This window comes from Sebastes umbrosus, chromosome 5 (assembly GCF_015220745.1).
Source record: "Sebastes umbrosus isolate fSebUmb1 chromosome 5, fSebUmb1.pri, whole genome shotgun sequence".
Classification (NCBI taxonomy): domain Eukaryota; kingdom Metazoa; phylum Chordata; class Actinopteri; order Perciformes; family Sebastidae; genus Sebastes; species Sebastes umbrosus.
Window position 1 is genome coordinate 17,289,997 of NC_051273.1, and position 12,675 is coordinate 17,302,671.

Genomic DNA, 12,675 nt, shown 5'->3' on the forward strand with positions numbered 1-12,675 from the left:
TCAAGCCTCTGAACACCCACACAGGTGTTTTCAGTTGATCTGGCTGATTATACCTCTGCTCAGGACTGTGTGGACGTGGATATCGCATCCATGTTTCCCCTCACTTGAGTAGTATTCTTGTATCCCTCCCACCAAAAAAGCACTGAGAGGGTCGACTCATCGATGATTTGAGAGTCAAAAGGGTTTAGTGCTGGAGCCAATAAGAGTCCAACTTATATACTGCACTTCTATAGTACATGAAAAAGCTCTACTGGAAGGGTTGAAAATTAAATAGTTGCTTCGATGAGTCATGCCAGCTCAAGTGTGTTTATGGTGCCCTCTTGTGAGACCCTGAAATTTAATTTTGACAACGTTGTTTAGGTAATTTAAAATAACAGTCAGGGAGCGTTTGTTTCCGTAGCACCACTGCAAAAAGATGAAAAATCTTTTATTGATGGAGGCAATTTCACCCTGTGAATTTTACAACTGAGCTCCATTAGACACCAGCAGCTGATATTGTGACACTGACCAGAACATGGCATTAAAATGAACCAAACAGAAGGACTAAACTAATTATATAACACTTTTATGAAAAAAAATCCCCAAAAAAACACATTTGAGTTACAGAAGACATAGGCTGAAACATCATACATTAAATTTTAGATTTAGATTTTATAACAGATCTTAATCAATAGATTGTGAGCACAGACGCACTCCTGGGGCATTTATTGCCTTTATCCAACAAGCACACTAATGAAACACAAAAGAAAAGCACAAATTGAAGTATTAAAAGAAGTCTAACCAGCATGGATAATCTGAATGTGACGTTTACTTTAAAAACATGTTACTCAGCAGCAAAACTTCACCAAACATCTGTGTTTTAAAAAGAATGACGTCAAAAAAGGAGCCGCAATCTATGAACAAATTAATTGCAACGAAGGCTCATTTATCGAGAATGAAAAACTTCCACCCAATGCTTCAGACACAAACTGGGATACAGAGAGAAGACTGGTGAGGTTAGGTCCATCGACCCAGGTGTCTAGAAAGCATCACAACACGGAGCTCTGACGTGACTCTCCGCCACAGGCCGACCTGCATATACAACACATTCTTGGCAAGCAGACAGTAGTGTTCTACAAACAAGGTGGAGGTTGGACTGGATGATAAATACAAGGCAGGAGATCACTACATCACACAAAACAAAAAGGGAGAAGCGACCAGAAAAATAAACGTCTCCGTCAAAAATGGATTGGAATTGTGTCAAAAAAGAATTCCTGGTTTTAAAAAATTTACAAAACAAGATGGTCACATCACATCCTTCTTGATATGACCTCCTGAAACGTTCCTAGTATTGTCTTCAGACACAGACATCAGTAGCGTCGGCCAAAAGCTCCGCCCTGCAGCCCGCTGCCCTGCATCAGCTGGTTCTGTCTGTTCAGAGCTCCAGACAGGGACTGAGACGTTCCCGTGTTCATGAAGCTTCCACGGCTGCTGTAAAGAAAAACACACACACACAGAGACACAATGATCGATACTGTTCTAACAAATAGAGCTGGCTGCTCCTGTGAGCTGAAGTTAAAAAATGAGGCATAAATCCAGCTGATATTCACGACTCACCTTGCCAATCCTCCACGTGCCATGTGGCTCTGGCCTGGGATGGCACCGTCTCTACCTGGAGCAAAAAAGCGAAACATCAGATACGTAGACTAGAGTATTTATCTATGTCTATATTGTCATTAATTGGGATGCAAACTAGTTTCAGGACATGTTGCACCATTTTCCTTCAGGCTGCTACTATAATTGTGCCATCTGCCACTCCAATCCTCAGAAGCCAAAACTACTTTACTTCAAAATGTACATCACTGTATCAAATGAGGGTAACTGCTATTCTGTCTTTCAGAGGTTGTAGTGGGCTCAGTCTTAAAGCTGGAGTGAAGATACTGGTACCATATGAAACTAGAAAAACTAAGGAATCGATTGGTACCAACCATGTCATGTTAAAAAAAGTGAATGAAAACTCTGAGAAGAACAGAGTGAAAACTGTATCTTATTAGGTAAAATGATGTTGACAAACTGCAAAATTTGCAGTTGAAATAATCACAATATGTTGCAATATATCTTGTAATGCTCAGCATATCACAAAATGTTTAAAATCACAATAAGATCAAATCATGACTTAAGTATCGTGATAATATGGTATCGTGGGGCCTCTGGTGATTCCCACCCCTAGTATCATGAAAGCAGTTGGTGTAACTAGCATTACAATCATTACACACAAACACACACACAATAAAAGGACAAGTATGAGTACCTTGCCATGTTCTCTCACCATCTACCTTCCGGCTGGAGTCCCAGTCTCGACCTCCTTCCCTAAAAGGAAAAAGGAAAGGAAAAATATTTTGTACATGTTTTCCCTTCCTTCAGGATAAATGTCAGCACTGGACACGATTTAAGTTTTTATAATGGCCTGAACTGAAGGCAGTCTTACCTGGAGTTGACACGCTTGTCATAGCCTCCGCTCCAGGAGTCTCGGCCCTCTCTGCCATGTCTGTCTGACCGGTCTGAGAAGTGCTGAAACAAGAGACACAACACAGTTAGAATGTATCCATTATATCTACACTGCTACACATTTACTGCAAACATTCTACAGTGTTACTGTATGAATGTGGCAACCGAATGAGCATTTCTCCTTTCCATGTTCACTGGTATTATGAGTCACACACCTGTTACCATTCAGAGACCTACTCGATTCTTCCCATTCTAAGGATGTACTGTATGCTTTCACCTTAAAATGTGCAGGAGTTGCATCTTAACTTTAGTGAGAGACGAGGGTCAGCGCCTCTTACCTGACCATCTCTGTCTGCAGCAACGCTACGAGTGTTGTCCCGCCTGTCCATCATCAAGTCGTCTTGGTAGCGGCCCCGGCCCTCTCTGTGGTCAAAGTCCTGATAACGCTCCTGACGGTTGAAGTCTGAACGGCTGTAACGGTCATCAAGGGCCATGCGCTTATCAGGCCAGTCATCTTTCCTAAAAGAGGAGCAGGCAACGACATCCAGAATGATGTTCATCCACTGAGCTGCTCTGTATCCATCTGATATATATACACAGCACATACTGTACAGAAGCTCTCACCTTTATTATTGCTAATATCTTGTGTTGTTCTGATTCTATTTAGCAGGCTTTTACTTAAAAAAGACTCAAGATCTTTAGCACTTTAATAAAATAAGATAGGTTATATTTTAATAATTGAGAGGCCAACTGAAATGAACCTCTGCAAAGCAATAAATCCATTTATCAATCATCACTACACTAGGTCCGTTATTATTTACCTGCCATCCATGTCATAAGGCCTCTTAACGGGGCGGCGGTCCTGTTCGCAACGCAGCTGCTCCTGCTGCCGTCGCAGCTCATCGCGCTCCCTCATGATCCTCTCCTGCTCGCGCCGCCTCTCGTACTCTATACGTAGCCTTTCCCGCTCCAGGAACTGACGCTCCATACGGTCCGCATCAAGGCGCTGCTTCTCAGCCTGGGAGTCAAAACATTAGTGAGATTAACGTCAACGCAGAACTCATGAGAAAATAAAGCAGACTATGAGATAATTGACAAATTGATATGTGGGAGCAAAAGTATTTATTAACATATTTCTATTTCTGTATTCAACAGGCTAAGATTTGCACCAGAGAAAATATAATGAAGGAAATCATGTGGGCAGGGACATCAACAGCAATGCAGTGACAGAAAGAAATCCCCCGTTAGAAATACTGACAGTACCTCGAGAAAGTTTCTCTTCCGGATCAAGTGTTTCCTCTCCTCTTTCTCTCGGAACAGACGGATTCGCTCGCGCTCGCGGTCCGGGCGGTTGTCCCGGTCGCCACGTTCCCGGTCGCTAAAAGAAGATGACAAAGATCAATCTCTCTGTATTGGAAGTGTATGTTGTTACTATAGGTGAACAGTGTTCAGTGTAAAATCATACTGTACAAACTGCTTCAAAGATCATTTCTTCAGCCTTCAGCAAGGAACTAGAGCATTCTTTTAATTTTACAGAAACAGACATATCAGTGTTGTAAAAAGATATTTCCTATGGGCCTTCACAAACTAATTCAAGATCTTTATTAATACTTAATTGTGTTTTATTAAGCCCTATGGTGGGGTCAGATTCAACGATCCTTACGTGAATCTGCGTCTCTCCACCTCTCTGATCTCCCTCTCTCGTTGTCTCTGTCTCTCCCTCTCTCTCTGTTCCTTGATCTGGTCAAACGACAGGATTTCTTTCTTCTCCTTACTGGGTGACTTGCGGTCCCGACTCTTAGAGCTCTGGAGAAGGGAGAGAAGGAAAGAAAACGTACAAGAGAAAGTTAGGGAAGAGTATCTGGAGGTCAAAATAAAATCTGGGCTGCAGATTTGAATGACAAGTACTGTTCATGTAACCTCCATATTAATAGCAACCTTGTACGCTGGCATCTAGCAGACCACGCTTTATTTAAGTGGCATCTTGTGAGGAAGAAGCTTTTGTTTACTTACTCGTTCTTTGCTTTTGGTTTTGACGCTGATGACGGGCTCTCCTTTGGACTTGTCCATAACTACAGTCCTCTCATTTCGCCCTATCAAACAAAAACAATTGATATTGTCAAAAATATAAGAAAATGTTTTGGAGAGATGATTATTTCCTTGATAAGTACAAGCTGGAAATAATCCCATAATTCTCACCTTTGCCATCTTTCCCTTCTCCCTCAGACTTCTCATCCTTTCCATCAGATCTATAGGAAATATGAACAGTGTGAGCTCTATTAGTGCTGTATCAACAAACATTTGAATGAATGGTTTACTTTTCTCTCATATACAGTTAGCTGATAGCTTATCCACATTCAGGGGCTCCAACTGCTGCGGTTGTAGGTTACCACTGGGGCATGCCATGCTAAATATGTATGCACCCATGATATTTAAAAGCACACAGGACCAAAATAACAAGCCGGCGGGGCATTTTTAGTAAGAGACTAAACTCAAACATGCAGCAGCTTGTAAGCAGTCTTACTTTGAGTCAGACGAGTGTCTCCGGTCATTGCCAGACTTCTTGGGGTCATTCTTGTCTGCTGGCTTTTTCCCTGCAGGCTCATTTTTAGCCTAAAATGTTTAAACAGGAAGGTATTTATTCACAAAAGATGAATGAACAAATTACATTTCACACTGATCATATCATACAATGAAAATGAACAATAACACCATCACCACATCTGAAGTTATTTTTGTCCCAAAGGAAATTCTAATTTAACAAAATTATACATTATCAAATGTAACAATTGCTTTGTTTTACCGCACCTTCTATTTTCCACTTCTGTAAATCTTTGCCAGGTGTTTTGGAGACATACCCTAAAGTTTACAACAACTGTAATGGAAATAACCCTTTAGGCTTTGTTTTCTTTATCTGGTCTCATTTTAATTATTTATTGCTTTAGGCAACGCATGCTTTTATAATGATAATACTTAAGTCTACATGTCAAGTGTAATTAGCAGCGTTTCCCATTAATTACCTCGACTGTGGCGGTGTTTATGATTAAATTGTTTACGAGAGCACAGCGGTGGAAGAAGCACTCAGGTCTTTTACTTAAGTAAAAGTAGTAATACCATAGTGTAAAAATACTCTGTTACAAGGGAAACTGCTGCATTCAAAATGTTCCTTAAGTAACAGCACAAAGTATTAGCATCAAAATATACTTATGTACAGTAGGCTACTTGAGTAGCCTACATGTACTTACTTACATTCCACTACTGCTAGAGCACAGAACTGTTTACAAGATAACAACATTCTTCATAGATCTAGCCTCTTAATTTTGCTCTTAAAGTTCACCAGATTGATGCATTCAACTTTAAAATGTACAAAGTTTTCTTTCGGGGGAGCATGCCGGCGGGCCCCCTTTAAAGGGTCTGAGGTCTACCAACCACAGTCTCATAAAAACCTGTGGGAAACATGAATTAGGAACGTATCCATCAGGTTAGCAAAACGTTCTACTTTTTTTCTCCTCCCATTACACCTGACAGAACTCAAACTTAAATTGAATAACAGATTCACTCAGATGCATAATGTGTTTGTCTGGGTGGGACCACAGTTATTGGAGATCCAATGAATGGACGCACTACGATGAAGCAAAAATCTTCCTCCGACACTCACCCGCTCCACAGAGATCATCCTGCCATGCAGCTCAGTCCTGTGAAGGTGGCTGATGCACTTGGTGGCCTCCTCTGTGGAAGACATGGTGACAAAACCATAGCAGCGAGCCCCGGGGCTCTTGGCGTTGGTCACCACCTTGGCTCCAACAACCTGAGATGACCAGGGAATGGGAGAAAAACAAAAAATTAAATCCTCAATTTTAGATCAAATAGAAGTGATCTGTAATTTCTAGGTCTGTTGATAACGGTGAGGGATAGTTTCTATAGACTAACCTTGCCATATTTGCTGAAGAGCGTCTTCAGATCAGTTGCTCTAGTAGTGGAAGAGAGACCACTGACCCACAGATTCTTGCTACTGCTTGCTGCAGCACTTCCAGCAGCTACACATAATTACATAATAAATTAATGAGCATATAGCCACTCAATTTGAAAGACCAGAACAGAAAAAAAAACAATTGATTCCCTCACCCTTTTCATCTTTTGACTCAGTCTTGCCATCTTTCTCCTCAGAGCTAGAGACAAAGATAAAAAGCAATAAACATACAGCAGTGGGGACACCTGGCATCTCTTCTCATACAGATGTATATACTTATGTGTTTTATGGTATAATACATAACTGACAGCGATCAGCCCATCATGTACCATAGTGCAGCGATTTAACAGTGAATAAATGGAACTACACCCCATTGCAATCCCGATACGCGTTAATGGGTAATAAAGTGGGATAGGTGAGTGTAAAGAATGACAAATGAAAACAGACAAATGCACAGAACGATTTTACCTCCAAAAGAGCATCCAAATTTTGCTAGCACAAAGGAGCCAATGCAACAGAGATAGCCATTTTGGTTTCTAGTAGACAGAAAGCAACAAACCTCTTTTTCTGATCATCGCCCTCTACAGAAGAGGACTCTTTCACTGTGGACGCTGAATCCGCAGCAGCTTTCTCTTCTGTCTTCTCATCCTCCTCACCCTTCTTAGACCCCAATTCTGAATCAACAGTTTCACCCACAGCGCCCTGTTCGCTTACACTAACAGCCTGCGAGCTTATGTTTTCAGCGTCTAATGTCTCTTCTGGGGCGTTCGGTGCATCCCCAACCTCTTTGGCGTCGGTCTCCACAACATCCCGGTCGCTCTCCACGTCTCCAGAGGCGGCGGCCTTGTCGGACTTGTCGCCGGTGTCGGACACATTGTCTTCCCCTCCGGCGGTGGCGGCGGCTTGCTCTTCTTCAGGGCTCGTCTCGTGGCTCTGGTGGTGATCTTCGTTAAGTGGCTCAGATAAACAAGACCCGGCTACTTTGTCATTTTCTACGGATTTAACAGGAATAGAATGGCACAGAGTTTAATCACTTCTGAAACACAGCAATGGTTAACGAGGAACTGGCAAGGCCTGGATTAGGAACGTCATGACCACTGGCCTGTGCTCTTAGAACTATGTATTAAAACGATGAAGTAGACCCTAACGAGAGACTGGAAGAGAACCCAAAGGCTGGAGGACCACTAAGCCACTAGTGCGACTAACACTTTGGCTCATTTTTCAAGTTGAACCACTTCACTGTGTTCACCTGATCCAAAGCAGACAAAGAGTTCAGTGCTGAAGAGAGCCACAAGATCAGCAGTGCAGCAGCGAATCCTCGCTGCAGTGAAGTCCACCTTCTTCTTTCAGCCTTTGACTTTCCAGTGTCCATTAGTGATGATGACCACAAATTCACCTCAAGTCCAGCAATTTCATATCCAGCTGATTTTCTGAGTCAGTGTCTTTAAAAAGTTGTAATACTTGATGAGTCTTGATGGATCTTCTTTGTCTTGTTCTTCATGTGGCAACCTAGAAACACTGCAATCACCTGCAACAGCTCACACCTCCCTGACCGTGAAACTGAATTGCTGTCAATGTGCATCAAATTGTTAACCACTGTCATTTTACTACTGCAAGAGCATAACTGGTAACTTGATCCATATTTACCAGTGGAATTTTTAATTATGGTTAACCAAATTTCAACACAAAACCAGCAATTCCCTTCGGGCTTCCAGTCTCTCTTCCTGGCTGAAACTAAACAAAGTGTTTGCATTCCAAGCTCAACACTGTAAAAAGATGCCACCACCTTTTTATAAACCACTTTGTACAGTACCTGTTTCTTCTTTCACGTCATCTGCATCTGGATCCTGAGCCTAAAAGGAAAAAAAAGAAGTCTTAATGAATGTGACACTTTGTTTTACCTTCACATGCTTTAAGTACTTGTGAGAGAACATACCGTATTGATTGATGAGCTCGTCATATTTTCAGTCTTATCTGATACCTCAGACTCGTCCATCTGTTTAAATAGATACAAATGCAGTCACATTAAGAAATGCCAGACAGATAAAAGATTAAAATTAGCGGACAAGTTCCTAGTCTATTTTCTCACCTCTGGAGCTTTTGGTTCATCTTCTGACTCGCAAGTCTTGTTGTCATGTTCTTCATCCAACAGAGCGTCCTCGTCATGTTCTTCGTTCAACAGCGCGTCTTCGTCAGTGTGAATATTCGCAGCGTCGTCCTCATCATCCTCAGCTGGTATCCCGTTGTCGTTCTCTGTCTCGTCCAGAATGTTCATGTCGAGGATGTCCATTTCCTGCATGTTCTCCTGGTCATCCTGAGGCTCCTCCTAAAAAAGAAAAGAGGAAATTTGCTGAAGACGGCAACAAAAAATCAACAGCAATATCCAGAAATTCTCGGCCGTTAAGGAGGACATCCAGTTCTGCAAAAGCATCAAGTTGCAGTAGTGATTAAACATGTGAAAATAAGTTCAGCAAACTCACATTGCCATAGTGGGACTCCTCCTCCATAGTGCTGTCCTCTGGTTCATCATTCTCTGGCCTTGTATCTACAGAAAATATGCTTTAGTTTAGACCAACTGTTCATTTGGGTGTCTTAAAGATATCAAAGAAAATTGTTGTGTGTCAGATTTTACAGGAGGTGGACAATACAAGTGACAGGTCCTATTTATGCGTCTTAAAAGGTTCTGTGACTGTGTCTACAATTTGCACATTTGGTACACCTAACACCATAATACAGTTCAATACCAACTACAACTTTCCAAATTACCATTGCCTTTATAAAACAGCTGCTTCACAGCAAATTCAAACTAGGGCAGCAGCAAAGTGAGGCCTAAGGCAAGCTGCCACGCAATGTCTATGAAAAGCTCCAGCGGCCTCTCCCAAGCTCAGCGAGCTGCAGTCGTTTGATTCTGTGGCAAAGTGCAGCCAACAAAAGTTGGGAAAAGTTTAACTTTTAAATGATAAATGGACTTGCATTTATATATCAATTTGGGGTTAAGTAACTTGCTCAAGGACACTTTGGCCACAGCCTCCCCAACTTTTAGGGGCGAGTTGTGGCCAGAGAGGACCCGCAGCCAATCGGTAAACAGATCCTATGACTCTTGTTACATGTTGACCTATGTCACAAAAGAACCTCTTCCTGCCTGAAAGACATGAACACGCCCCGCCACTGCCTGGTGTGAATCCGGTGTTACAGTCTCAAATAAAATTTGACATTTTAAGATTCATAAAAGAAAGCATTTGTTGCAGACAATGACAATCCTCCCATAGTAATAATACTCCTCGCTATGATGTGCCCTAGGAAATGTGCACCGTACATTTTTGCAAATGGAAAATAAATAGTTGCTCTACTCATTTGACAGTAAAATCATTTCAGTTTGGTGGGAGACCACTGGGAAACTGTAAGAAACTTTATATACAGGAAATTCATTATCAAAATGGACTATTTAATCCATATTCAGGTTACACATCCATGAAGTAGGCCGGTTTATTAGGTACACCTGGCAGCCCTGAATTAAGTCCTACCATCATCATGAAGGTTGTAGTTTTTGTTCAAACTGTTTTGGAAGGTCGTTATGATAATTTTGGAGGCTGTACTTTCTGTTTGATGCTGTTTAATAGGCCCTTTTCACAGTGGCCATTTTGACATGTTATAGCAGGGTCAACACAGGTGTAATTTATCAAAATAATTATGGTTCCGTTATATTCAGGTGTGTCACAGTGAGCCAGCATTCACCCACCTGAATGGAACAGGGCCATAATTAATGTTACTGTATTAATTACACCTAGATGATTACCCTGCAATGTGAAAAGGTCATATGGTATTGCACTGCATTAGATGTTTTCCACCCTACCTCCATAATAGGCCCTTTTCATAGCAGCGATTTTGACATGTCATTGCAGGTTAAACACAGGTGTGATGGTTAAAAACACAATAACTGGTTTTGTGCATGCTGTTCTCACTGGAATGACAAGCAGAGGACTTTCCACTATCGTTTCGTTTTAACAGAAACGAAAGGGGTGCAAACTGTTTGTCAGATAGTACAGACATTTACAATATCATCTAAACTGTGTCCACTTGGATTATTAAATGCAGACTTTACCTTTGGAAGGCCGTTTAGGAGTAGATTTCTTTGGGGTTGACTCCGAAGCGACAACTATGTCATCAGGATTTCCACCCTCTTCGTCGATTGCCTGTTTATGGAGAAACAAACACTTTAATAGACTGTACAAATAAAAAGGAGTTAATAGAGTTAAAAAATAAACGTCAAATATGTCAAAAGCCACGAAAATGATAGCAGTTAGTTAGTTAGCGGTTTGGCGCAAACATTAGCTACGGTTAACTGTAGCTAACAGTTAATGCTAGTTAACGTTAGCTTCAGTTAACTAGCATTAACTGTAGCTAACGTTAACTACAGTTAATGCTAGTTAACTGAAGCTAACGATAACTAGCATTAACTGTAGCTAACGTTAACTACAGTTAATGCTAGTTAACTGAAGCTAACGATAACTAGCATTAACTGTAGCTAACGTTAACTACAGTTAATGCTAGTTAACTGAAGCTAACGATAACTAGCATTAACTGTAGCTAACGTTAACTACAGTTAATGCTAGTTAACTGAAGCTAACGATAACTAGCATTAACTGTAGCTAACGTTAACTACAGTTAATGCTAGTTAACTGAAGCTAACGATAACTAGCATTAACTGTAGCTAACGTTAACTACAGTTAATGCTAGTTAACTGAAGCTAACGATAACTAGCGTTAACTGTAGCTAACGTTAACTACAGTTAATGCTAGTTAGCTTCCGTTAACTAGCATTAACTGTAGTTAACGTTAGCTTGTTAACTAGCATTAAGTTAGCTACAGTTAACTAGCATGAACTGAAGCTAACGTTAGCTACAGTTAATGCTAGCTAACGTTAGCTTCAGTTCATGCTAGTTAACGTTAGCTTCAGTTAACTAGCATGAACTGTAGCTAACGTTAGCTTCAGTTCATGCTAGCTAACGTTAGCTTCAGTTAACTAGCATGAACTGAAGCTAACGTTAGCTACAGTTAATGCTAGCTAACGTTAGCTTCAGTTCATGCTAGTTAACGTTAGCTTCAGTTAACTAGCATTAAGTGTAGCTAACGTTAGCTACAGTTCATGCTAGCTAACGTTAGCTTCAGTTAACTAGCATGAAGTGTAGCTAACGTTAGCTTCAGTTCATGCTAGCTAACGTTAACTTCAGTTAACTAGCATGAACTGAAGCTAACGTTAGCTACAGTTAATGCTAGCTAACGTTAGCTTCAGTTCATGCTAGTTAACGTTAGCTTCAGTTAACTAGCATTAAGTGTAGCTAACGTTAGCTACAGTTCATGCTAGCTAACGTTAGCTTCAGTTAACTAGCATGAAGTGTAGCTAACGTTAGCTACAGTTCATGCTAGCTAACGTTAGCTACGGTTAGCGTTAACGCTAGCTAACGTTAGCCGTAGCTAGCGTTAGCGTTAGCTAACGTTAACCGTAGCTAGCGTTAGCGTTAGCACACAGTCCATTAGTCGACGGGCCTCGTCTCTAGCTAACGTTAGCTTCAGTTCATGCTAGCTAACGTTAGCTAGCGTTGCTTCAGGTTTAGCGTGACATTATCTTGACAGGGTTTATCCGCGGAGCAACGAAACAGTGTTTTTGTTGTAGAACATGTATTAATATAAATCCAGAGTGTAGTAGTTTAACAGGTGATCAGTTCATCAGACCTTCTTCAGCCGCTCTGACAGCACGCTCTTCACTCCGGTGGTGTCCAGGTTTCGTTTCTTCAGCTCGGCCTTCAGGTCGATCACTCTCAGCTCAGACAGCCTGCGGACCTCTGCGCTGTCTGGAGCTTTAACCTCTGCGGATGGGTCAGCCATCGTTTGTGTCCGTGAAAGTATCCCGTCAGCTTGTAAATAGTATCTGAATATAATGCACTTTGTTTACTGAATGCTGCTCTACGAAAGGAGCCAGCTGGTTGCAAATCTACTGCAAAATGGAGGCCGGTGCTGAGCCAGTTCAGTCGACGTTACCGCGCATGCGCAGTGCAGTTATATGCAGTGCAGAGAGGCACAGGGTTCCTTTTTATTTATTTAACCTTTATTTAACCAGGTTAGTCCCATTGACATTAAGAACCGCTTTTCCCAGGGAGACCTGGTCAACACGGTCAGCAGCAAGAACACCAAGTTGCAGACACAGACACAAATAGAGAT

General features: G+C 41.5%; 1 protein-coding gene across 4 annotated transcripts; it reads right to left on the minus strand.

Annotated features, from left to right (window-relative positions):
- Positions 1-387: 387 nt before the first annotated feature.
- On the minus strand, positions 388-12,501 carry safb (scaffold attachment factor B). Of its 4 annotated transcripts, none has more exons than XM_037769800.1 (21): positions 12,190-12,501; positions 10,560-10,650; positions 8,938-9,002; positions 8,547-8,783; positions 8,394-8,453; positions 8,271-8,310; positions 7,017-7,449; positions 6,613-6,656; positions 6,418-6,524; positions 6,146-6,295; positions 5,012-5,100; positions 4,687-4,736; positions 4,501-4,580; positions 4,151-4,293; positions 3,751-3,865; positions 3,309-3,505; positions 2,826-3,006; positions 2,468-2,550; positions 2,309-2,349; positions 1,597-1,651; positions 388-1,467 (listed from the first exon to the last, which is right to left on the minus strand). In XM_037769800.1, exons 1-21 carry the CDS (start codon positions 12,340-12,342, stop codon positions 1,350-1,352), a joined length of 2,532 nt encoding a protein of 843 aa, XP_037625728.1. In that variant the 5' UTR covers positions 12,343-12,501; the 3' UTR covers positions 388-1,349. The 4 variants fall into 4 exon arrangements, with proteins under 4 accessions (XP_037625728.1, XP_037625727.1, XP_037625725.1 ...); XM_037769799.1 differs by having other exon boundaries at positions 388-1,470; XM_037769797.1 differs by having other exon boundaries at positions 388-1,470; positions 2,291-2,349; positions 12,190-12,500.
- Between the last annotated feature and the right edge of the window lie 174 nt (positions 12,502-12,675).